Source organism: Agelaius phoeniceus, chromosome 2, assembly GCF_051311805.1.
Source record: "Agelaius phoeniceus isolate bAgePho1 chromosome 2, bAgePho1.hap1, whole genome shotgun sequence".
In the NCBI taxonomy this organism is placed as follows: Eukaryota; Metazoa; Chordata; class Aves; order Passeriformes; family Icteridae; genus Agelaius; species Agelaius phoeniceus.
The window spans coordinates 95,499,776-95,526,474 of record NC_135266.1 but is presented as its reverse complement, the minus strand read 5'-3'; the positions used below and the strand labels follow the sequence as shown (position 1 = coordinate 95,526,474).

Below are 26,699 nucleotides of genomic sequence, written 5' to 3'. Positions count from 1 at the left end.
ACTTGTCAAGTACAGTAATTATAGCAAGAAAAGGTTGGCAGAGAAGAAAGTGAGAGAAATATTTTCTTTCAAAGGAAATAAGATGTGACTCAGAAAACAATATTTTGGTCATTTCTGGCATTAACATAAATTGATAAGCAAAAATTAATTCAGCAGTAGTCTCAGAAAAAATACTCTCTGTATGAACAGTAAACAAAGCACAAAACACATAACTTGGCAGTGGCTGGAATGTGTGAAGACGTGCTCAGCGCTGTGCAAGAGAGGATAGCACACTTGCCAAGCCAAATTTAAACTAAACAGTGGCCTAACTATCGCTCTGCCAGGGAAAGCCAAACTGCAATGCCAAGGAAAATATAAAGGTTAAAATATCAGGGAATATAGTGATTACTGAGAAATATGTTTTGATTGATGGATGTATATATTTACAGTTAAACTTGCTAAACAAGTGGCAAGTGATGCCCTTGGTACATCTACAGACAAAACAATTGCTAGTGGAAGAGCATTCATGTGATTTTGGCTTTTCTCTAGCAAAACTGCAGAAAAATTTAATGTTTTGGAAACAAAACAAGTAACATCTTCTAGATTGCTTGTCACTCAGTCCAGCAGAACTTGATGGAATTCTGTTTGAAGAAAAAAACCTACAATAAGTTGTATTTCTAAAGTAACAGAAGACATTGGCAAATAGACAGAATCCTTGTACTGAAGTACATAAAGCCGAGGAACCAACTGACCAGTGCCTGGATCCCTGGCAAGAACATGGAGCACCTCACTCTGGAGACATCTCTATTCACGTGGATGAGAAGAAGATCAGGAGTAGTCAGCATGGATTCACTAAAGGTAAATGATTGTGTTCTACAATGAAGCAATCACCTGGGTGGATGAGGGGGGAGCAGTGGATTTTGCCCACCTTGACTTCAGCAAGGCTTTTGACGCTGTCTCTCACAGCATCCTTATACTCAAACTCAGGAAATGTGGACTGGAAGAGGGCACAGTGAGGTGGATTGAACTGAAATGAACAGCAGATCCCAGAGGGTCGTAATCAGTGGCACGGGGTACAAATGGAGATCACTAGTGGTGTCCCTCAATACTGGACCTAGTATTAACTTCTCCATCAATGGAGACTTGGGTGAAGGGGAAGAGGCCTCCTCAGCAAGTTCACTGATGACACAAAGCTGGGAGGAGTGGCCCATACCCCAGAAGTCCGTGCAGACCTCGACAAGTTGGAGGGATGGGCAGAAAGTCTCCACAAAACAACCCATGTTTGGAGCTCTTGTCATACTGTAATACACTGCCTGCCCAGCAGAGGAGTTAGAGAACCAAAAAAATCTGTATCCTCAATCCAACAGAGAAGTAGGAGTAAATATTGATGGAGTTGCTCCTCAGCTAATTTCCAGGCAGAAGCCATAGAGACACTGTGAGTAGCCAAAGAAGTGGCACAAGTTTTACCAGTGTTCACACTCATTCTTCTGCCTGAAGAAAAGAGAAGCTTCATCTTCTCACAGGTCCCAAATGGATTGAGTATTCAGTATAGCTTTGCTTGTGAAGATACTGAAATCTTCAATAAGTCTTATGTCAAAAAGTTCAGGAGCTGATTGCAACACATATCAGAGGTGTTCGGAATGATAAGAATGCCTTCAGGCAGACATGGATGCTGCTTGTTGTGCAAATATGACAGTGATAGAGATCAGGGACTTGATGTCCAGGGGGATATGCATGGATAGGAACAAGATGCAAAAAGAGACAAAATACACAAATTCCAAACATACAATAGAGCAAAGTGGGAAGGGTAAGTGTCTAGACTGTGAGAAAATGCACTGAAGTAGAACATAGACATTTTAACGAGGGCTATCTGGAGCTGACCTACTCTGTGCTGCGTAGACTAGAAGGCCACACACCCTACATCAACTTACCCAATTTATTATTGCAGATCTTTTTTCTGCTAACTAATCAAGTGTTCTTATTGAAGGCAGTTTCTTGGTGTGCTGGGAACTGGGTGAACTCCTGAACTCCCAAGTGATGGCTGGCATCCATGAAGTGATAAGACATTTCATCAGGCACAGCCTGTTATCTCATTCCACCACCTCACAACCAACAGCATTCTAGTAATACATTAGTACTTAAAATAATAAATAGACTGTGTTCTTCAGTGCAGTCTTAAATTTTCTGTAAGCACTATGTCTGGTATGAGATAAAGGCAAGAGAGCAAGGTAGAGATTGAAAATTTCCTATAACTGTAAACAAAAGGCTACGTGAAGTCATAATCAAAATGCCTCACCTGAATTATTCAGTGAATATAAGTGAGGCAGCTTGACTGAGAGTTGAGATCTCCATGGGGGTAGGGACTTCCTGTGTTGGCAGTTCCTTGCTGTGTCTCAAGGCACAAGGCACTAAGTTCTTCAGCATTCAGAGCACAACAGCATCCAGCCCTCTTGTGCCCAGGACCAAACCTGATCAAAGGTGTGGGCTTTGATCTGATAAACCCTTATCATGTAAGGGAGGAGAGGACTGGCACTGGCACTGCAAATGTGGTCATTTACCTGCCACAAGGACAAAGCCTGAAGAGGAGATATAATACAGGCAGCATGCCCTCATCTAGGAGCTGCCCAGACAGCAAAAGCCCACAAACCTGCTGGATGACCATAGTGACCAGCCCAGAGCATTGTGTACCAGCAGAACAAATTGCAGAGCCATCTCCTCTCTTCTTCCTGAAGGGTGGAGCTCTTTTCACTGTCCTGATGTTTTTTTCCTTGTTTTTTTTTTCCCCCAAAACCTTTTAATATACCCAACATGGAACTCAGAAAACAACAATTTCCAAAGCAGCAGAACTGGTGAGTCATGTAACAAAACAAGGTAGCAGTATTCAATATGAATGTTGGTGCAGATGTGTACATATCTATAGAAAGAGAGAAGTTTTGAAGGGCCTGTGGGTGGAATGCACTGTGTGAAGTACAGTATTTTGAACTTGGGCTTGAAAATTCGGACTGGCATTGTGGAAGTAGTGAAGAGGAGTTTCTGGGGTACTTTATCAATACAAGCTTAATTGTGTGTCTCCATGTAGGTTAACAAAATCCTGGTCTGATGAACTGCAGAGGGTTTCCAGGAATGCTTAAAAGCTTGCTGTCATGGTTTCACTTGCAATATGCAGCATTGGTTGTTGTCAAGAAAAGAGAGCAGCTAAACCTTTGCTATGCAGTGTTTCTTCTAGTAAGTCTGTAGCAGTAACCTTGAGCTCATGGCCAGCCTTCAGAAGGAAATCTGATAGCAAATCATCATAGTAGCATCTTCAGAGGAAGATTTCATATTTCCTGTAGAAGTAGCAACACCACCTAAAATTTAGCCCATTATTGACTTACTCTTTCTATACTGAGATATCAAATATAGGAGACATTAGTCTGTACACTTGATGCATCCTAATTTAGCAATCTGAATAATGGAGCAGAGGTAGTGTAACATACATCCTCTTTTCTTCAGGAAATCCCTAATTGCCCTGCCTCTTAAAAGTGGAAGACTCAGAGCTCCCAAGTGCTCCCTAATTTAAACAGGACCAACTGCTGTTATGAATGGAAGCCTTTAGTAAAAAAAGCACTTTTCTGTGTCTCTTGCTACCTGAGGGTGGAGACAGTTACCAGCCTGAGTCTCCAAGCGATTTATGACATTGAAGATAGAAGTGGTAGATTGGAACAAAAGGCAGAAGGAGAGATATATGAGATGGCAAGTGTAGAAGCAGGAACACTTTTAGCAATTGAAAAAAATGAAAATGAAGCCTGAACAGTGGGCAAATGAGAAACTGAAGCAGACTGTGCACACCAGACTACTTAGATAGGAAGCACAGGAATATATTGGCAGAGCTGAGTGAGGACAGTGGCACAGAGTTGTCAGGGTTGAAACATACTTGCGAAGGTGGAATAAGAATTTTATGTGCTGATTGGTATTACACCTTCCCCACTCAGGCCAACCCTTCCTTTGTCTCCCAGGAGGATCTATGAACACACCTCTGTTTACATTAACTTTACAACCAGAAAAGAAAAAAAGTACCATTTTGCTCTGTTGGGAACTGCCCATGAATTTAAACAAGACTTAAAAACACTGACACATCAAACCAAGTATTTTAATGGGCTTCTGAGTCTAGATTAGTATCATGAATCTTGGTGTCATTGGTATGAATTCATGTCATGGGTCTTTCAGTTTTGTCTCTAACAGGGGTTCCTGTTAAATGAGCACAAACATTTATGTTAGTAATTCTTTTTCAGGGAACTTAGACGCATTCCAGGAACTTGTTTTGGAAACCAGACTGTACGTTCAATCTCCTTGTGTGGGTGTTCCCTGGTCTCCTGTTGGATGAAGCAGCCAAACCTCTTGGTGGATCTCACACACTAAAGCAGCTTGAGGGGGTGTTGGTATTGGAAGAAGACACTTTTATTCAACTTGTACCCATTTACTTTGCCTTTTAAGTGGGAAATGTCACCAGGGCTCTAAATTGAAAGCCAGCTGTCTCAGGGTGCTCAGCTGATCATGTATTCCTGGCTTTTGCTACAGGCAATGCTCAATGTGGTTCCAAGGAGATGCACTTGTCCCTGGTTTGTATCGACAGCGGTCTCCCCAGGTGGTGATGGCAGCAGGTTCCACACTGCCAGGGCATGCTGTGTTTCTGATTTCTGACTGTCTATGGCCAAGGGACATTGACTGCAGTCTTGAAAACCTTTTTGGAGTCATGGCCCCCTTGCCCTGAGAGTTGCAGTGGGTTATGTGAGTTCCACCAAAGCCCAACAGTTCCTGGAGGACACAAGAACCTCTCTGTTCCTGAGCGAGCCTGTCTCTCAGGCGGCCGGCTGGCTGCTGCTCTACAGCAAAAAGGCAGAACAAACAAGGAAGTGGGTGCTTCCAAAGGCCTCAGCATGAGAGTGTCACTAACACTTGGGAGAAGAAGGCTGGGAAAGTCTTGATGTTCCCAGTGACAAGAGGAGAAGGCTGCTGGGGCCTGTCACCACCTGCAGTGACTGCACAACAGTGGGACACCTGCACCCCATCTCTCTTCTGTGGATTGCATCTCCTCTCTCCATGGCTTGTGGAAGGAATGTGTGAAGGGATGCAACTCTGTGTGTCGTGTGAAATGAATGGACCTTGTGTGGTCACAGATCCTCAGGAGGGCTGGATGGAGGCAGCCGTGAGGGTGGCAAGGCAGACTGCTGGGGTGGTGTAGCTCTTCTCTAGCACACAGCCCACAGTGTTTGCCTCACATTCCCCAATGCTGATAAGCAAGAAGCTGCTGCTCCCTCAGCATATCATATTACTCTCCTGCTTCAACTCCCTGTCATTTCCTGACTCCTGTCAGCTCCACCTGCCTTCCACTCCAGCAGGTTATACATGCAGACCATGAGGTCCACTCCTTCATGGGAGGAGTGCAAGTGTGCAAAAGGGGAACAACATATGTAGAAATTACTTCAGAGGGGAAGGTCCTCTGCAGTCAGCCCAGTGCCTTCTGAGACTGCTGGGAGAAAACTGTAACAGTGAAATCTTGAGAGAGGTGGCCTTTCACCTTTCACTAAAGGGGGATGTGTGATTATAGACAAAAGCAGGCACTGACTTTGAGAGGGTGCTCCAGGCTGGAGCCATCCAGCTTCACTATTCAGAAATGACACCATCAAGAGGAGACCATCACACAGCAGCAGTGAAACTCAAGGAGATGCATACTGGACACCCTCAAACCAGGAGGCACTTCTAGAAATTGTTTTGGGGCTGACTTAGAAACTGGAAATAATAATAATAATAATAATAATAATAATAATAATAATAATAATAATAATAATAATAATAAAATGTCTTTCCTCATTAAAGACTGAATGGGCGTTATCAGCACTAAAATATGTGCAGACCTTCCATCCAAGACAATATTAAGCAAGACTATTTACTTATATTACTCTGTTAACTCCGTAACTTTTAGATTTACTTTCTTCCTCCAGACAGCTAATGTGGAGTGTTCTTCTCTTTAGAACTGATTTTCTCTTCTAATTCTGACTACCCAAACAGTCATTCTGTATCCTTCAGTCTCCAGTCTCCTGGTCTTTGCAGGGGCAGATCCTATAGGGAATTCTAATGCTCATGGTATTGCAAGAAAGAGTCCTCTGCCTCTCAAAGAATCTTGGAAATCAAGGAAAACCCTTTGGCCTGGACAGCAAAAGCACCATTGATTCTTCTGGTGCTGAACAGAGATGTCCTCTTGAGGTTGGTGGCAACATCCACAGTGGTGGCTGGGTATTTCATTTGAGGAAGCACAGCCTCTAGGGGATGAAGGACAGCCCATCTTCTACAAGAAGATCTGATAGTTTGAACTTGATTGGGTAAGCCTTATATAAAACTGTGGATTCCTTACAAATTTCTTCTCCCCTTCAACTGAAGACTTTTCCCAAATACTGTTTTTCAACAACAAGCCCAAGAGTATGCAGTGCCACCACCCCTGAGGGACAGCTGGTTTGGTGGTACACACCAAGGGAACTGTTTTCAGCAGAGCCAGTTTATCTGGCAGCCCCCCAGCAGTACGGATCAATTGCCCCAAACAAGTGACCTGAGGCTCAAAGTAAGTTTATTTTGCATGCAGTTTGGGACAGACAGTAGTGTGAGTCTGAGTTTGATGCGATGACATCCAACACTCTCATGTGCTGCCTCTTGCTACTAGTGAGAGTGGACCTCAAACAGGTGACATGCAAATTCACATGAACAGGTGGGATTGGAGAATTAATTTTATTTCCCTAAACAATACTAGAAATGCCCTCATGATCCCAGTGTATTTGTTGTAACGTAGTAAGAACATGATTAGCATTTAATGCTATTTAACAAATATGCTAATTAACTTAGGCAACAGTAACCAGTACCTGCACAGATTAACAAACTTGACCAGTCAGTGGTGTGAAATAACCATGAGGATATGATATATTAACTCTGCTTTGCATTTTAAGGTTGAATTTGGGCATCCCTTCCTAATACCCCGAAGAAATCTTCTTCCAAAATTGAAGATACATTTGGCTATTACAGGAGTCTCTGTTTCCTTATTTTGTATTTGATGCTGAATGGGGGCAAAAAACTAACCTGTTATTTGGGGTGCTGTGAGAACATAACAAATAGAATTAATTTGTGATCTGAAACTTCATAATGTCTTTTTTGATCAGGTTTATAAATCATCAAGGCTTTAGAAGAAAAAGATTAAGTGTCTGTTTGTAAATCCAAATTATTCTGATAAATCCAAAGTAAATAAAGCCAAATATCTACCAGAATAGATACTTTTGGTGACAGTTCCTCTGGACTTGGGGACCCCAGGAATCCTGTAAAGCATCTGCAGAGGTTCCTCGCAACTCCCTCTTGGTCCCCAGTTAAGAACTGGGCCAGCCACGTACCCGTCAGGGGTGGGGTTTACTCTAACAGGGTGTAGCTCAGCCCGACCCCGCATGGTGTTTCAAAACCTGCCTTCTTTGTTGCCCTTCTCCCAGGCCCTGTGTCCATAGAGCCTTTGATCACAGCACATCTGTCCTCCAGCATCGTCTTTCTGCAAACTCTCATTCTTAAGGTCAAACATGTGCCAGCAACAGCTCCCACACACAGCAGCCCTGAGCACAAAACTCAGGCTGGGTGGGGAATGGCTCAGGAGGAGCCCTGGGAAGGACCTGGGGCCATTGGTGGATGAGAAGCTCAACATGACCCAGCAATGAGCACTCACAGCCCCGAATGCCAACTGCATCCTGGGCTGCATCCAAAGCAGTGAGCCAGCAGGGTGAGGCAGGTGATCCTCCCCCTCTGCTCCAGTTTGCTGGGACCCCACATGAGGCATTGCATCCAGCACAAGAATGATGTGAGCCTGCTGGAGCGAGGCCAGGGGAGGGCCATGAAGGTAATCTGAGGGCAGGAGCACCCCTCCCTCCTATGAAGACAGAGTGCTGGGGCTGTTCATCATAGGGAAAAAAGGCTTCTGGGAGATCTTAGAGCAGCCTTCCAGTATCTAAATGGGGCTACAAGAGAACTGGAAAGGGACTTTTTACAAGGGCTTGTAGTGACAGTACAAGGGGCAATGGCTTTTAAATGAAAAAGAGTAGGTTAGCGTCGCCATGTTCTTCTAAGTTCTTCTAAGCCTTCTGTTGTTTACATTTTTGTAATGGAGTTTCTCAGGCACACTTTCATGTAAATAATGATTGTTTTGCATCCTCCAATCCAGGGTCACTTTTCAAATTCTGTATATATGAAGGCTGAAAATAAACTGCCCTTCTTTTTTTACCTTGGAGGTTCCAGCATGTGTGTCGTTCTATTTTGTGTCCAATTGTGACAGGTTTGGATTAGATATTAGGAATAAATCCTTTACTATGAGGGCGCTGAGGTACTGGGACAGGTTTGCTCAGAGATGTTGTGGATGCCCCATTCATGGAAGCATTAAAGGTGAGACTGGATGGCACTTGAAGCAACTTGTCTGAGTAGAAGGTGTCTCTGCCCATTGCAGGGGTTTCAAATGATTTTTAAGGTCCCTCCCAACCCAAACCATTCTATGATTCTGTGATTCTATGATTCTATGTGATTTGGCATTATGACTTGAATAAATGAATAGTTACTGATGGGGGCTTCCAAGGGCAGAAGCTTTGCAACTTCTCCTGAGCCCCTCTGAGGTAGTGCAGGGCAGGGAGAAGCTGGGTGTGTGTTGTGCTCAAGCTGTCCTCCCTCCTCCCCTACTGCCAGCACATGGCCCATCACTGGGGATGGAAATTTCAGGCTGGTCATTGTAATGAGATTTACTCAATCCTGCTGTCTCGTTTGCCCTGTATCACAGGGCATCTCCCAGGATGTACTGTATCTTGAAAACTTGCTTGGCAAAGAGTGACAGCAGCTGTACTGGGGCAGGTCTCAGCAGAAGGGAGCCGCATACACGACTTGCTGATGACCTTTGATTCGCTACCAATGTGTAGCAAGCAAATATTTAAACCCATGCCATTCAGAAGGGAAACACAGCTTTAGCAAGGAACACTCAGGCAAGGAGTGCTGCTATGATAGTCCTGGGCTGTTCCCAAGAAGGGGCAAGCAGCCCCCTTCCCCTCCTCTTCCACTCCAGAAGTGCAGCCCACCCTGCCCACTGCACCCACACCAGGGAAGGGGCATATGCTCAGACCCCAAGTCAAGTGGCTGCTGTACCAAGGAAAGAAGGAGTTTTAAAGCTGTTTCAAGCCCAAAGACAAAATAACTGTGGCCATTTCTCCTGCCCACGTTGCCTGTGGCCTCATACAGGCAGAGGCTGTGTGACAGGGAGGCCACCTCTGGATTTGGCTGCCGACTGTGACCAGAGCCCCAGGGCTGGACCCAGCTGCTGGTCTCCTACTGTGGCTGGTAGCCGCATACTGACGAGTTTTCAAGAAATCTATTGGTGTTAGTCAGGTGCAGCAACAGGCCAAGAGGGTATTTATCCCTTGGAGTGGGGCCAAATTAGCTCTTTTGGTCAGTTTATAATTAGGTACCTGCATTTAACAGTATTCTTTCTGTTGGATTTTTATAGTTTTGTCTTTTCTTTTTTAACCATGAAAATAATCAGTCTTAAAATAAAATAATTTATAAAAATATACCCTGGGAAGTGATCTATAAAAGGAGAAGATCCTTGCCAAGGGAATGCCACAGCAGCGAGCCCAAGCCACAGAAAGCCCGGTTGAAGGCTTCACTTTGCCGCAGCTTCTCAGAGGTTAACCAGGGTCTGTAAGCAAACAGCTTAAAGGAGCCCGGCTTAGTGCCTGGGTCTTGGGCTGTCCCAGAGCCTACCGGCCTAATGCCCTTGCAGCAGCCCCTCCCTCCCTGCCAAAGGCGATGCTGGGCAAACAGAGCCAGCCCTCGCCCTCTGCTCCCGCAGCGGGGACGGACCGGACCGCGCTGGGGCTCGGGGGCATCGCAGGAGAGGGTGTTCCACTGCAGACGGGCGCAGAGCCATGTGTATATAAAGCCCGGGGCAGCAGCCCGGCAGGCTTGTTTAGCACAACCACACCTCGGCTCACTTGGCAGTAGGGCCAGGCACTGCCGGAGCGCCGGCAGCTGATCCCCGGAGTACCCGAGCGTGGGAGCGATCTGCCCATGGGCCCTCGCCTGCTGCTGCTTCTGGCGCTGCTTCAGGCAGGTGAGTAGCACTCCCTCGGTCCCTCTTCCCTGCCATGCCTCCCCCTGCCCAGGCATAGCCTCTCCCTGTGCCATCAGCGTTGCCTGCTTTGTGCCAGGACCGCCGTGTGATGTGGCCAAGTGAGGGAAAAAAGTGTCACTAGACAATCCTCAACTTTACAGTGAGGGACAGTGTAAGTGAGCTGCCTGCCTGCCTCACTTCCCAGCCCCAGCTATAGTTTGCATAACCTGTATAAACACAGGTCTTCTTCTTTTTTAATAATTTTCTGCTACAGAGTTGTTAGTGTCCGTGTTCCATTGAAATACCTTCCTTTTATACCAGTGTCCATGGAGTGAGCAGTTATCAACACATCTGAATTTAAAACAGTTTTTTAAAATTCTGTTTATAAAAGCCATAAATGGCCACTAACATAAAGTCCCTACAGACAAAGGCAACAAAACACTAAACTGGCACATCTGAGGTTATACCTGCAGTAGAGTTTTAAAACAAAAAAAACAACCTCCTACCTTTATTTACAGCAAAGGCTGCCAGTTTAAGCAGGAAATAGTGCTAAGTTGTCAGATTCACCTCTGCTCACCTCTCTGCAGGTATGTTCTTCTCTAAGGTGGTCCATTAGTAGTTTAACTAATGATTGGACATGCTGCTAACAGGACATTTGGCTAGGAGCAGGCTGCTGTGGAGACTCAGACATTTTCAAGGCTTTCCTGGCTGTGTTGGCTCAGCTGCCTAGCATAGAGAAAGCAATTTCAGTTCTTGGTCAAGTTATTAGCTGTGCACCTGAATATTAAAAATGTACTTGCTAGGGCTGACCTCTCAGCTGCAGCAGCGCACTGCTGGCTCAAAACCCAGACAGCTTTCAAAGAACAGGAACATCAGAGGCTGCCTGGACGCCTCTTGCAGAACACACAGCCCTAAGCACACTAATTGAGTCTTTTGGACTCAATTTCCTTTGGGGCGTTCTCTCCACTTTCATAGCAACTCTGCACTGTAATTACAGTGATTCCTTGATCTCCAGAGATATCCCCAAAAGAAAAATGGCCTTTCTTCTTCTGGGTGAGGTACAGTTACCTTACAGCAGCCTCAACCATTTTCAGCCAGTGGCCAACAGGCTAAGCCCAGCAGTGCTGGCTTAAGAGGCCAGTAAAAGAGCTAAAAAAGAAGTCAAGCCATTTGTCAGAAGGCTGGGATTCCTACAAAGACGTTTTTGTCTCCACTGGAATATTTTCAGGGTCAGCAAACTGCAACAGGTTGAAAAATCATGATTTATACCCCCAAATTCAAAGCAGCTCACTACTTGTGATTTCCCCTGAGAGCTAAGCCCCCTTCTAACTCTGGAGCCTTGCTGTTTAGACAAGGAAAATAAGTGGTCTCTTTAGTTCTCAATAAAACCCATCCAATGTGTTTTTAGCACGAAACCTGAACACTCAAGTAGTGTTTAGCTGAGCAGTGCTTACTTTTTCAGGAATGTGCATTTAATCCCCAAGGAATGCCCCAGGAAGCAGACTGAGGCTATGCTGGACAGCCTAAGGTGTGGATCCCTGGGGTGAAAATGGTGGCACCCTCTCCTGCTGGGGGGTCGAGCTGGGAGAGGGAGCAAAGCCCTGCCTTGTCCTTCATGGGGAGAGACCCTCCTTGTCTTCACTGGCATTTGGATTGGGCTCGGAGGGCAAGCTAGCCCAGGAGATGTGGGAAGAGGCCCAAGCAGGGGGATTAGAGGTTAGGTTTTAAAAGGAAAGCAACTGTTTTAATAATAGTATTGAGTCCTTGGGTGGTTTAGAGGATTAATTAGCCCGTGTTTGCACAACACTTTGAAGAGGTCAAGCATGCTGCAATAGCCAGGGGTAGGTAGCAAAGCAACTTCAGTGGCCAGTTCCCAGCTCCCAGGAGTCACCTCCCTCTCCATCCAAGCATGCTGGAAAGCCCCTGTTTGATTTTGGAGCAGCTGTGCATGGGTGGGATGAGCAGATGAGTCAGGCTTTTAGGCTGAGGAGTTTGATCCTACCAATAGAGCAGTGCAAAGTGCATTTGGTCCTTCACAGTAAATCCAAGCATGAAATGCTCCTATTTGTCTCTACAGCAGGATAAGAGCAACTTATACAGCAGGATAAGAGCAAGTTTGCGACTGAGCATCACAGTGGTTTGAGTATTAGGGGCAGGGTACTCCTGGTTTCCATAACAGTTACTGCAAGAATGAGCCTGTGGCTTCTAAAAAAGTTCCAAATTAACCTGAGAAATCAGGAGACTGAAAGACTCGTAACTCAAAAATCTCCAGACTGGTTTGGGTGGCCATCTACACACCCCAGCTGACACAGAGCTCCTTTCTCCTTTTTCCCCAAATTAGTGTGGCCCACCTGTTACGACTTAGGTGGAACATAATAACGGAAGCGGATACAAGTGTTGCCAGCACTTCCAGAGTCACAAGAGAAAGCGGCTGTATACGTCTTGGCTAATAGAGGTACTTTGTCCTTGACAAAGTGTGTACTCTACAGGCTCAGGGGCGTGTAGCTGTCCCTCTGTGCAGATTAATAGGATTATCAGTATGTTTTGCACCTGGAAAATGGGTTAAAAGATCCTGAAAAATAGAGAAACTTGGATAACGTAAGAAATCTTGAGCAACATAGAAACTTCATTTCTTTCCACAGAGTCCTGGTTAGGTCTGGTTGCCTGGCTGTACTCTGCTGCTTCATGTCCCAGTCAGGACCACAGCATAGCTGGAAAACTGTCCCAGGTTTGGGAGCTCTGGGGTGCAGTGAAGCGCAGGTGGCCTCCATGGTGCTGGTGCAGACCCTGCAAAGCTTAACAGCTTGGGCTCTGTGATGAGCACAACCACGCACACTGCTCCTGGGTGCAACACAGCTGCAATCACACACTAGTACACCAGAACTAGTAAGTCCTGCTTCAACTGAGCTCCTGTGGAAGAAATAGCATGCTTGGGCATTCCTGCATCCAACTTTTGATTATCCGAGACGCAGGCAAAGCTCCCTGCAAGACTACCTTTGGCCAGCTGAATGTCATGACTAGTTAGATTGTCAGGGCTGCACCCAACCAACCAGTCAAAAGCAAAACCATCTCCCTTTAAGGACAGTAGGAAAATCAGTAGCAGGCATGTTTAATCCTTGTGTGTAACCGTGTCCTGTCTTTGCAGTTTGGAAAGGTGCTCTGGGAAAGTCCCATTCATTGCACACTCGAGGAATCATTGAACTGGCTGGAGCCATAACGTGTGGCACGGGACGGTCTCCCTTGGCATATATTGGCTACGGGTGCTACTGTGGACTGGGAGGACGAGGTTGGCCTAAAGATAAAACGGACTGGTAAGAGAAACCTTGGCTATGTGTCCAGAAGCAGTGCAGATCTCCCTACTTTTCTCTGTTTGTGCTACTGTGACTCCACTGACTCATTTGCTGCCTTGTGGGCAGGGAACTTAGTATATATGAACATACTGGGGGTTTGGGAGTGATGACCCATGTATCACTTGGGATTTGAATGAGGGCTTAACCTCCTTCTGGATGACACCAAAGCTCTTAGGACACTGTAATATGTGGGGTAGAGGGCAAAGGAGAAACCAGGATGTAATTTTTTGAAATAGCTGTTTGTTTTTTCATAGAGAGCACACCCTGCCTGACGAAAGGAGTTATTTGGAGGGTTATTTCACCTAAATCCTTAAAATGGAAGTGATGGAAATATCACTGTTTGTCCTCTTGAAGAAATCCATATAGTTGCAAGGAGTAATTAAACCTGTTGCCCTAATTGGCTGTTAGTTCCCACTGAATCAAGGCAGAAAACTAAGGGAGACCATGGTGTTATTTCCCCTTTTCCTTGTTGGTGGGGAAGATGTTGGCCTTGTTATTCCCAACAAGTGTCGGAGGTATTGCATGCAATCTAAGGCTTTTTTCCTGTACTGTGCAATGAGCATAAGAGAGTAAATGAGAGTAAAGCTGAGGATAGTGGACTCTTGTTGCTCTGAGCCTGGTATTTGTAATCTTGCCAGGTTTGAAATATCAAAGTCAAAGCACACAAGTCTATCTACAGTCTCCAGACCAGGTGCTACTAGTAAGCAAGCTCTGCTTTTAGTAGGGGTGAAGGCAGTCTGCAGCTCACTGGGAAGGAAACTGAGCTTTCCAGAATACCTTGATGCTGGAGATGTTGCAGGTTGCTACAAACCAAGATTTTGCTGAATTAGAATGACAGAAAAAAGGGGCAGAGGGGAGTGAAGGAAGAAAAGGTATCAAAGCTAAAGATCTCTGTGGGCATGAACGAGAAGACTAATGGAGCTGTCTTCATTAATGCAGTAAGATGTTTCACTCCCAAAGCCCTCTCATCATGTCCCTTTATTTGTCTGTGAAATATTTAATCTATGAAACAGTCAATATGGGTCTCACAAACGATGAGTAACCACAGTAATATCTCTTGACCTGCTTATCACAGCACTTATCTACAGCAGTGTATGTAGGGTGTTTAATTATTTTTGTTATCCTTTAACAAATTTCATAATAAAGCCTTGAAAGTAAAACATGACTTCACTAATTTGGAGCACTGCTTTTATTGAAGGGGTGAGCAGAGGGACTTAAAAGCTGTTTTCCATAGAGACTGAGTGACATCCAAATTTATGTGACCCTGGGAGATGCAAGTAGTCATCACTCCTGAAAAAGAAAAAGGTGGCCACGTGTTCACCAGCCAGTGTTTCTGCTGTTGTTTAAATTGCATGGAGTATTTTAGGATTTTATCCTAAAGGCACAAAATGAGACTTTGCAAGTGGAAATGACTCAAAATATCAGATAGTTTGTAAAAAGGAAGCTTGATCCTCTAAGTACGTTCATTATTATTCTTTAGCTGCAATGCTTGGCTGCTGTAGAAAAACTTAAAAGTTTTATTTAGGTTCTTAGCTAGGAAGAATCTTAGGTTCTTAGCTAGGAAACAATGCCACACTAGATTTAGGCATAAAATTTTCCACTTTCTGTTTGCCAGAGAAATATTGATATCTGTTACTAAGAACTACTGCAACGATTAGAGTAGTTGAGTACCCCACACCTGTCAAAGTGACCACATCACTTTCCCTATTTGCCATTCTAAAAAAGAAAGGGTGGCAAAACTACTGGCTGTGAGTGACAAATACTGTTTGAAAATTATTCATTTCCTTGACCTTCTAGGTTTTTTTACAGAGACCCTTACAAAAGGGTAATTTTCTTGTGTGTAATTCAGTCAATCTGTCTAGACAGGGCTAGAGTGCTTCTAAGCACCTCTCTTTTATGTGAAAAAGAACAAAAAGCCATTGAGTGGGTAATCCTTTTATAAGGTTTATTCCACATACTGACTTTGATGTGGGTTGTCACAAATTACCTTTTCCCTTTTGTTCCACTCTTCCACTCTCACAGTTCCATCACTTCAAGGCATAATGACATTTCTTCCACATAGACTCAATCGATTTGTTTCTCCTTCTCCTTTCTGTTCCCCTGGATTGCTGCAGCACCTAGGTTGTAAAGTACGGCCTAAGGGCGCTCAGCACTTCCCTGAAAACACCACGAAAGGCAGGGTGCATCTATGACTCATCTAAGTCACAGGATCGTTAAGGCTGGAAAAGATCTCTAAGATCATTGCATCCAACTGTTAAATCCTGGCCAACTCGTAGGGAAGAGTAAGATTTCTCCTCTGTCGCAAGGTTAAAGCAAAAGACACACAGCAATGAGGGTGCTGTTGATGTGACAAACACAACATGACAAATTCTTACCTTATTGGCATTTGATCAACAGCAGGGGTCTGGCCAGCTGATCCCTGCGGACCAGCCGGAGCTATCTGTAGTCATTAGGGCTGTCTCGTAGCCCAGCCATGACGAGCAGGTTGTTGACTACCCAGGTGACACAGCTGTGTTTGTTTGCCATCGCTGATGACCAGTGCTCTGCCGTGGTGCTGGCTGCCTCTGTTTGTGTTGGTGTAACCGAATGTTAGCAGGTCATTAAAAGCTTAGCACCACTCTGACCCAGGTGCAGCAAAGGGCATTTCCAGACAGGAGGGGACTATCTGAAGGTGGCAAAGGACAACAATAGCATTCCTTAGTTTTCATTCCTTGACAGTTCTTTCAGATGTTTGTAAAATAGGAGCCAAAAGTCTTTTTGCTTTGTGTTGAAGTAAGCTACCTGTCACCCTGCTGCAGCTGTGGGGATCATCAGGAGGAACTGCTGTAAGGGGAAGCAGAATTATGCCCCAAATCCTGTGGTTTTGCAGAGTTTATGTGACTTCCCCTGGTTTTGCCAAGCTAGATAAGGAGCAGCGAGTTCTCACCGCTAGCTAGAACACCATTTACTAGTGCAAATTCAGTGCTCATTTGCTTGTCCTTATCTGATTCACAGAACATCTTTTGCCCCCTACAGTATCTGTCCTCACTTCTCCTACCTCTCTTTCTCTTTGTTCCTTCTGGCTCTTCATAAAGAGCAATTTCTTTCCCTTGGCACAGAGGGTCCTAACACCTCCCTTTGCTCGTCTATCTTCACATTGTTCTTCTTCCCCATACTCCCCCACCACTGAGTCATCAATTTGGCTACTGACTCACGCCCCAGACCTCACAGACCTTTCGTTTCTATAGCTGGCACTCCCCTCCACCACAGCCTCCGGTGCTCAGTGTCCCATATATGAGACACTAGGGATGGGCCTGCTCTGCTACCTATCATTCCCCTGAGGATGGATTAGGCTTTGCTGCAGCTTCAGGGTTTTTATGTAAAATCAGCCTGCCTCAGTTTTTCCCAGTTAGTAGAGTGGTTTCTCTGAAGAGTCAGTTCTTGCAGAGATGTCTCCTGGAAATACAGGAATTCACTGCTCTCTGGCTCCAGCCTCTGACCTTGCATCCTTACTGAAACAACCTTTGCTATTCAGCAGAAAGCATCTCTAAGTGCTGAATCTTTTCTTGGTGGAATTTGAATCCCTAAATTACAAGAATAAAAATTCAAGTGATGTCAAGTTTTCCATAAATTCAGAAATAACTGACAGTGAGAATGGTCTCACTGACTAGTCCATAGGACAGATGTCATCAGCTGAGCTATTCCTCCTCATTCCCTCTATGGTTGGTGAAACACAACTGCACTTTTCAAATCTGATGCTTTTCACCCTGTGTTAGATCTCTGCAGCATGAAAAAGTGAACTGTGGTGCAGATGTGCATAGAGAGAAGATAGGTGAATGCCTTAGATGTAGATGGTTTTTAAGGTTCTTAAGTTAACTCATATGAATTTCACCATTGAGACTAATTAATTTGTAGCCTGCCCTCAGAACCTTTATGTGCCAAGGTGCACATGGCAGGTGAACTGAAGAGACTAAGCTTCTTGGTGATACTGAGGAAAGCAAGAAACACTCCAATTTCAAGTTTTGGGATGGGTCTAAGCCTAAGCCAGTGAGCCACAATAGCACAACTTATAGGAACACTTCTGCTCCTTTTCAGACAGATTATCGTGTCTTTACCACACATGCTTTCATGAGGGCAAAAGCTCAGAGGAAGAAGTGCAGTGGTCATGGGAGCAAAAATATGGCATTAATGAGCTCCTGAGACAAGCAAGCTTTCCTAGAGATGCCAGGATACTTGCATTATCAACAGATGATTCACTGACAGGCTGGGGTGAACATTGCTGTCACGAGCTGTGTGTCAGCAAAGCTCCCCTGGAGTCTGTGCCAACAGGCAGGATGCAGGAGGACACCCATACCCTCTCTTTCTGTGTCTCCCAGGTGCTGCCACAGGCATGACTGCTGCTATGATACGGCAGAGAAGGAAGGCTGCAACCCCAAGGTGCAGCGCTACCAGTGGGCGTGTGAGCAGAACACCGTGCGGTGTGGTAAGGAAAGGCTGGCTCCTGTCCTGGGTTTCCCTCCCTCCCTCCCTCCCTCCCTCCCTCCTCTGCAGGCAGCAGGCAGACCAAAGAGCTTTGGAGGCACCAGAGGCAGGTTTGTGTTTGCCAAGCTAGTTTCAAAGCTGCTTTAGGCAATGTCCGTTCTCTTCCAAGCTCCCTGCCCGTTCCTTGCCAGGAGCTGGGAGGAAAGCTGGAGCCCCAGCACAACCCATTCTAGGTAACCTGAGATCCACCCAGGCTGAAGAGCAGGACTGGGGGCCATGGAGACCCCAAACCATCTTAGTTTGGCAGGGATGCAGATGACTCTCTGGAGACTTTCTGCTCACTGGCATTAAGTGTGCCTCTTTCTACAGCTGGGGGTCTTCGGGGGTGCTCTTTCCATTGCAGTTATGGCCCTCCCTTCAGCAGGGATGTCCACTTTTTTACTACCCTTAAGCACTGCTAGAGAAGAGCCAGGCTATTTAGCATGGCTGCAAGATAGGTTAAATAGGATGCCAGCCTGCACCTCTGCCCCATTTGGGGCTCCAGCCTGAAGTATTGGGGTTCCAGCAGGGATTTGGAACCATGCAGAATCAAATGCTCTCGACTGCTTCAGGCAGACAACAAGTGTGGGCTGTGCTCAGCTGTACAGCTGGTACCCAGTCAAGAGGGTTTGAATTGCACAGTCACAGCCTGTCAGTGTCTTGCACAGTTTGTTTTGACATCCACCAGATGACTTGAGTCTTAGAATTCGTCACTTGTGTTTCTAAGTCTCCAGAAATCTCCTGGTAGTAAAATCCATTGTAGAAGACTTTGAAAGTTTGAAAAGAATTTGTGAGAGTAAAACTTATCCCCATAATCATCAAAGTTACTTGCTAGAACATTAAAAGACTATTTCTACCTTATCAGAAAACCATATTTTACTGGTGCAATCCTCAGCCTCACCAGCAGCTGAAGATCTGCCAGCAGATAGGGGATGGGACACAGCACATCTGCAGTTGCTCTTTTCCTAGTTCCAGAACAATCTAGTAAATACAAAGTCCTGGCAAAGGAATGCGTCACTTTAATGTGCAACTGCTCTTCCTCCTGCCATATTTCCACAGCTGACTGATATTTTCTGCTAGTCATTTTACAGGGGAAAAGTCCTGTTTCTCTTTGCTGTGAAGGAACAATCCAAGTTGCAGATATGAGATGTATCATTCAGTCCATGGCAGTGGACATAGGAGTGCAGCAGTCTGCAGTTGCTCTGACTTGGCCAACAAGCATGAGTTAAACAAATATCATTAATTCCTTAACTGATGTCCAGGCAAGACCTGATGCATCCATCAACTGTTCTCCACAAGCCCTCAGAAGGCTACACTCCCCCTAATATCCCTGGTGAGGAGGAACTATAGAAATGCCTTTTGAAGGCAAATTTCCTACCCCAGGCTACAGCACTGGCAGGTCTTACTGGGATGTGAAGGTATAATGTCTGACCCCATTCAAACAAAAGAGATGAAGAATTAAATTTCCAGGCATGCTTGCTGAGCTCAGGGTAATGATGTCCAGAAGTGTTAGAAGCAGAACTGTTTGCACTGTCATTTCAATGCAACAGGAATTGGATGCCTGCTGCCTGACACTGTACCATAAATACAGACATTTTCATGTAAAATAAACAGAAACTCATTTTACTTGGTGTTTCTCCTCTTTTTGCTACCATTAGGTAGTTTTGTTTGTGGAATGAAAAAAACTGGCAAAACTATATTCTTCAGTCTAGATATGCCATCACCTGTAGGCAAATTCCATTCAATAGATATCTGGAATATAGAAAAGGCTGTTGGTTGTGGGGTCTGGTAAAAAAAAAAAATCATTCCTCTTGAATGAATGTTACAGATCCAGACTTTTGTACTCACATTTGATGAACAGTTGCTGGCATAGCATAGGAAGAGCTCAAGGAGCACAGGGGTAAGGAGAGTATCAGGCAAGACTGGTAGCTAAGAGAAGAGTGGCCTTAAGTCCTCATTGACCCTTAAAACACTTTTAGCAGTAAATACGTGATTATTCCGAACAGCTTTCTTATTTTTCTGATACAGGGTTGATCCATCAAAGTCCAGTGAAATCTGAAAAAATTCCTATACTCATTCCAATTGGTTTTGGAGTGAAGCCCATGTGCACTGGCACATTAAACTTTGCCTAGTGCAGGGTTTTGTGTCTGTTAGATAATCCATGGTAGCAGCCTCAAAGAAACAAGGTACTGTCCTTTAAAATAATATTAACCAAACAACTGCATTTAAACCACCTATAGGTGGGATGAGGTTCATTAACCCAAACTCAGTCATTTGCAATGTAGCCTTCTAAGCTAGTGGCTTTGATGTTATTTATGGCCATGTAGTCATATATTTGCATTCCTGTATAGTTCCATGTATGACTTTGATCACTTTGTTAGCTGCTAGTTCATAAAAATCAGGTACCTGGCCCTGCTGCAAAGCTCCTTGGCTCCTCTGCTGTGATCAGAGAGAGACAGCAGCAACTGGTACAGCAAGAGTGAAGGATGCCTGGTGGGTGCTCTGACGCCCTCAGGTTTCTGAATATCCCTCTGGGAGGCTCCTTCTTTCAAAGTAGTGTTTTTTTCTTTTGAAATCAGTCTGTTTTGCAGAGGGAGAAGTTAGAAGGGAAATTCGCAGACTGAGGAACAGTGGAATATTTTTACCTGAGGCTAAGATTAAATAATTTTCCTTTTCAGCTTTGACTACTGAATTAAATCCTCATAGTTCACACAGATCTAGAAGCAGGGAGTGCTCTGTGCTGAGCAGATTTTTATAAGCATTGCCAATCTACATTTAGCTGCTAATTTCTGATGCTCTTTGTCACAGTCAAGGTCAGATCTGTTGATAGAGAGGGCAGGGGAGGGTCAAATCCACCCACAACACAACATGTTGATCCTGCTGCCACAGCCTTTGATCCCCAAGGGCTGCTTTTTTAGGGGATTTTTCCTCCTAAAACTGTTTCTTGCCTTTGATACAGAATCTCTCAACCTCAGCTCACATTTTCTTTTGCAGATAACCTGACAGACCGATGTGAAAAAATGGTGTGCCTGTGTGACCAAGAAGCAGCCAAGTGCTGGGGAGCAGCCCCATACAATCCTCACTTCATCCTCTGGCCAGACTTTTTATGTGGACAGACTCATCCCACCTGCCATGTCAGATATGGGGGGCCAGAATAGTCTTTTTAGGACCTTTCTTCAAACAATTTGAACTTGAAGGTAGTGGAATAAAAATTTTCCTTATTTTCCAGATCTAACAATGGTGTGAGAGAATTTCTATCAGTCCAGGATTTATGGGGAGGAGAGACAGATCAGAAAGGTGCAGTGGTGGAGTTTCCTGTCTGTGAGAGAGCACTTGGAATGTATCGAGCTCTGTCTTTGGGTGGACAACAAGCAAGTCAAGATCTCATGGGTTAGGAAAAAAGGGCAGACTAATAGAGGTAACACTGTTGTGGGTGTTTGCTACAGGCCACCTGAACAGGAGAAAGAAAGTGCATGAGGTCTTCTACAGACAGCTTGAAGCAGCCTCACAGTCACAGGCCCTGGTTCTGGTGGGGGACTTTACCTACTCTGACACCCACTGGGGAAACAACAGGTGACAAAAGTGATTAAGGGTCTGGAGTATCTCTCTTATGAAGAAAGGCTGAGGGAGCTGGGTCTGTTCAGCCTTGAGAAGAGATGACTGAGAGGGGACCTCATCAGTGTCTATGAATAACTGAAGGGAGGGGTGTCAGGCTCTGCTTGGTGGTGCCAAGCAATGGAACAAGAAGGCATTGAGTAGAAACTGATGCACAAGAAGTTTTACCTGAACAGGAAAAACAACTTCTTTACTGTGCACGTGACCGAGCACTGGAACAGGTTGCTCAGAGAGGTTGTGGAGTGTCCCTCACTGGAGATATTCCAGACCTGTCTGGACACAATCCTGTGCCATGTGCTCTGGAATTACCCTGTCTGAGCAGGGAGGTTGGACCAGATGATCCACTGTGCCCCTTCCAACCTACCCAGCCTGTGATTCTGTGACAGGTAACATATATGATGAAGCAAAGGGAAGATTCTGCTCTGATCATACTTTTGCAGAAACAGAGGGTTTGGTCTGTGGTGCAGTGGGAACACATCTCCTGTCACCAAATAGCACTTTTTTTTTTTTTTAATCATAGACTCATAGGGTAGTTTGGGTTGGAAGGAGCCTTTAAAGATCATTCAGTTTCAATGTCTGTGCAATGAGCAGGGTCACCTTTAACCAGACCAGGTTGCTTAGAACCCAGTTGTCTTATCCCTCATGCTCCTGCATCACAGCACTGGAGACACTTCTGAGCTGTGTTCAAGGGTAAGCAGAGTTACACTGGGCTATTGCAGTTGCAAGATCAGCAAGGATTTCTGACTTTGCTTACTAGAGGCATACCCACACTTTGCAAAAGAATATACTCACTGCTCCACAGGCTTCAGAGCTGATACACTGCTCTCTGATACATGTAGAAGAGGGTCTCCTATAGTAGCAGCAGCAGACCTGACTCAGGAATGATGTGCATTGACTCCATGATTGCAGAAGGCTGAACAAATGCTTTATTGAGCTACACTACACTACACTATAATACAATAAATATACTACACTATACTATACTACACTATACTATACTATACTATACTATACTATACTATACTATACTATACTATACTATACGAAAAACCCATCACCCTTGCCAGTCAGTCTGATATGCACATGGATCCAATTGGTCACTCAATCAAAACACCATCACTAGAGTCCAATTAGGAAATCACTCTTTTGGTAAACAATCTCCATAACACATTCCACGTGTGCACAATAACAGGTGCGGCAAGTGAAGATAAGAATTGTTTTCTCTGAGCTTTCTCACAGCTTCTCAGGAAAATCCTGGGAGAGAATTAAGTCTCTCTCTGTTCAGAGGATATGTGATTACCATAGTCTCCTATACTGGCATGTCCCCCAGTTACTGACTGCCTGGGAATCAATTATTGTCATATCAGGAAACAGTGGCCGTGGAGAACATCAGTCATGTCAAGCAAATCTTTCATCTCTCCTTTTTTTTTTTTTTTTTAAGAGTATTAAAGGCTTATATTCAAATGCTACATTTCCTTCTGGCACGAGAAACCAAAATCCCATTCTTTCAGCCAGGAGTTGCTATGTACCAGTGGGCCCTCTTTGCATCTTTGTCACAAGCATTTAGGCTGGACAAGCCACCAGGACAAGAGCCTCTGGCAGGAGGCACAGACAGTTGGGAGCCACTCCTGCATCCCCAGAAGCAACGCTTTTGATTTCCTTGGGGAGGGGCTACCATGGGCACCCGGAGCACCTGGGTAGTCTGGGCTCCTTCTGTCTGCTGAAACTCAGCTGACAAACTTTGAACTGCACCTTTAAAATAAGAGCTAATGGAACAGAGAGACCCAGGGTGCTTCATCAGAGTCTAAATTCAGAGATGTGTGGCCAAACTAAGTGGAGTTTTTGCAGGTGATAATATTAATTTCTTCACAAAAAGCTGTTTTGCTTCTTGCTGCAGGAGGATGGTAAATATGCCACTGTGGTTGACAAAGCTGCAGGAAAAAGAAGCTTGCTAACAAAAACAAAAATGCCAAAGTCAACACGTAGAGGCAAAGGCTTTTATTCCATCTAGAATTCCATTTATTTGGCTTATGGGGCATCAGAAGTTGTTCCACCTGCAGGCTTTGCATATCCCAGAGACTCCCACAATGCTTTACCTCAAGCTATGCTGAGCAAGAAGGAAAGGAGAGACAATGAGTGAGCAACAGAGTCAGGACAACACAATAAACTCCTCCGAGGCTTTCTGGCAAAAGAAGTTGTGAATTCTTAATATAGAGCGTTTGCAGAGGGATGCTGCTGTGTGGACAGCATCAACCTATGGAAGGGAGTGCGCTTCCCAGCGAGGGCTGGAAGATCCTCCCCGGAGAGAGCGGCAGAGCTCCCGGCGTGTCCCTGTCCCCGCTACGCTGTCCATCAGGTGGCGGCAGCGCTCCAGTGAACTGCAGGCACAGCTCTTCCTTCAGCCCTTCAGGGAGGGGATTTTTTCATCAGGCTGAGCAAGATTTTTGAGCGCCAGGAGAAGAGGTGCAAATCACACGTCTGCTCAATGAATGCGAAAAGTCAGCTGAGCTCGCTCTGAAACGCATACCACATCTTGGGTTGCTCAAAATGGGAACTAAACTTGTTTCAAAATGCAGTGTCAGTCTCCTCAAATTAGATCAGTTAGTTGACAGAATAGAAAAAAGTAGGCGAGCTTTTGGGTACATCAGCCTCTTATCGGGGCATTTCTTTGGCTCATGTATGGTGGAAATGCCTGGTTTTCCCAACGTTATCAGCTGATCTAATAGAAGATAGATCTTTAAGTAAGACTTTATAAACCACACCTCACAGACCTAAGCCATCATAGGTTTTCTGTACAAAAGCATTGCAAGAATACAGATGTAAGAACGAAATTGGCAGGAGGAAGAACCATCCTTCAGTATAAGCAGAAAAGAACTGAATGGGTCCTTGGTCTTTGTTAAAAGAAGCTGCAGCATCTCACTGAAAAACTCTTAGTCCAAAGTGGCAACTAAAGAAGATCCTATTATTCTCTTTATAGGTAACTCATTAGGCCCATTGGTAAAGCTCTACCCAACATAAACAAAAAACTATTTGAAAAACTGATGGAACGCAGAACCAGCTCTGTTAGAGTTTCATTCACACTGCTTGTTTTCTGAACCAGATCCCATGTCTGACCAGAGATAAGTAAATGTCTTATTTGTCTTTCAGTTAAAACACAGGTACCTTTGGTGAGACTCCTGTCTCATGCAGAGGATGCACTTCCTCAGCTGCGGGGTTAAAACAATGATCAGAACCACTATGCCTCCAATACCAGCTGCCACAACCCCAATGATTGTTCCAATGGATTCTTCTATACCAAACAAGCCTGGGGGAGAAAGGAAGACAGAGAGAGATGTAAAATGTTTTCCAGACAAGTATATGCAATGTAGCCAGCATCTTTTCTGCAGTGGCTGCAGAGGAAGATGCTTACTATGATGATGCTGATGTCTTGTCTGACATGAAATCCCTTCTACACGGAAGAGTGACTTGCACTACAGAGCTACTGATTTTTTTCATTCCTGTGTAGGAACTCCTAAGCAGCATTCCTAAGCTGCTATGCTATCTGGTGCTTTAGAGACAGGGCAGCCCCATCATCCCAGAAATCTCCCTCAACAGCTAGACACTATGGGATGATAAAAGAAGCTGCTGCTTGAGTTAATGGGACTCAGGCCTGTATACTTTATTTTTGAAAGGAAAAAAATTATTCTGACAACTTCAGGAAAACCATTGGTCTGCCTATCTACTTCCAAGGGAGACAGCACAAGAGAGCAGAGACAGCTCCACTGGAGTCCCTTCTTTACTGGTTGCTCTTGGGACTGTTGCATGACAGAGATAGCATAGTGCCGAAATTATACATTTCATCATCTCAGGAACATAGAAAGGCAATTATGCTGGCCAGAGTGCAGACATTTCAAGAGTAACCTGTGCTACTGAGACTATGAGATCAAGCCAACAGGAGACCTCATTAGACACGCGACCAAAGCCCTTGCAGAGGGGCACAGTTTGCTCGCTTTAGTGTTACAGTTTAAACTGAGTGATGTTATAAAAATTAGTGAATCAGGCTCAAGAGGCCAAAGACTTAGTGATTCTTGGTGAGATAGAAGCTTTGGTGATGAAAAAGAGAAAAATGGCACTTGCATAATTTACTCTTGACACAGAAGGAGGCATTTTTGTTAATTAGATAATAAGATAATAACCCCTCTAATGTGTTGACTTTTTGGGACTGGAATCTGTTTAGCCTACATAAAAGGAAAGTTTGACATTTCCAGCTGCTGCAGACGTAGCAAGTTACCTCTTTACTTAATATGCCTAGTGTGTATCTGTGGGGCTAAGAAAACATAACATGGCACTTCTAATGCTACTTTAATGTGAATGAAGTTAATCAGAAATTATATAACAATCATATTACATATGATCCTCGTGATTATCGTGGGATTACTTATGTCATTCAGAGTTCAGGAATGACTATGCAAGTTAGTGGGTTGGAGAGAAATAACATCAAAAAAAAGGGGTTTAGAGCTGTTCCTTGAGATGGTACCTTGTCACCTGTCACTCATGGGGGTTCTGCCAGAACTGTGAGTACAAGAGGAATTTGTCTAGCTGCTTCATTCTTTGCAGCGACTTTATTTTTATGGATAACATTACTCCTTTTTGTGGTGTAAATGCTCCTCCTTATAATAATACCTGTGATTTTTTATAGAGACAAGCTAGTGAATTTTAGCTGGCCTTACAAAAATAATGAGAAATGTTATAGAGCAATTACACTCCATGACACCAGGCCTTTACTGCCAGAGGCCAAACAGGGCAACTTCTCTCTTTCTACCAGTGTGCAGACCAGCTTTGGAGGAAAAACAAAGATGACCAAAGTAAATAAGTAAATAACTCCAAGTATTACCCAGAGCCCTCCTGATCCTGAGCTTTGTGCCATCTCCGGTCACTACCTTCCCGTCCGGAAGTGTAACCTCACAGAAATAAATACCATGGTCACTGGTTGTCACATTGAGGATAATCAGGGAAACATCCCCTTGGGACAAGTCTCCACTCATGAAGATCCTGGAATTATTTGGCAGGATGGTCACATTCTTTTCTAGCAGGTCCATCTGCCCCTTTTCATCTTCTTTGTACCATTT

General features: G+C 44.7%; 1 protein-coding gene and 1 long non-coding RNA gene across 2 annotated transcripts; both read left to right on the top strand.

The window, feature by feature from the left end:
* The first annotated feature begins 570 nt into the window (after positions 1-570).
* LOC143693388 (uncharacterized) lies at positions 571-8,264 on the top strand. Its single transcript, XR_013181023.1, has 3 exons — positions 571-837; positions 2,799-2,828; positions 4,251-8,264. It is a non-coding gene; the product is annotated as an uncharacterized LOC143693388 (long non-coding RNA).
* Positions 8,265-9,833: 1,569 nt separating this feature from the next.
* LOC129117569 (phospholipase A2-like) lies at positions 9,834-21,205 on the top strand. The gene is made up of 4 exons (XM_054628312.2): positions 9,834-10,126; positions 13,272-13,437; positions 17,832-17,938; positions 20,971-21,205. Exons 1-4 carry the CDS (start codon positions 10,084-10,086, stop codon positions 21,132-21,134), a joined length of 480 nt encoding a protein of 159 aa, XP_054484287.1. The 5' UTR covers positions 9,834-10,083; the 3' UTR covers positions 21,135-21,205.
* The last annotated feature ends 5,494 nt before the right edge of the window (positions 21,206-26,699 follow it).

What these genes read in the sequence shown, in the direction of transcription:
- LOC129117569 (XM_054628312.2), top strand. Translation starts at nt 10,084, where the DNA reads ATGGGCCCTCGCCTGCTGCTGCTTCTGGCGCTGCTTCAGGCAG. An exon ending in TCTGGCGCTGCTTCAGGCAG is followed by an intron (nt 10,127 to 13,271) that starts GTGAGTAGCACT and finishes CTGTCTTTGCAG; the next exon opens with TTTGGAAAGGTGCTCTGGGA. An exon ending in GCAGAACACCGTGCGGTGTG is followed by an intron (nt 17,939 to 20,970) that starts GTAAGGAAAGGC and finishes TTTCTTTTGCAG; the next exon opens with ATAACCTGACAGACCGATGT.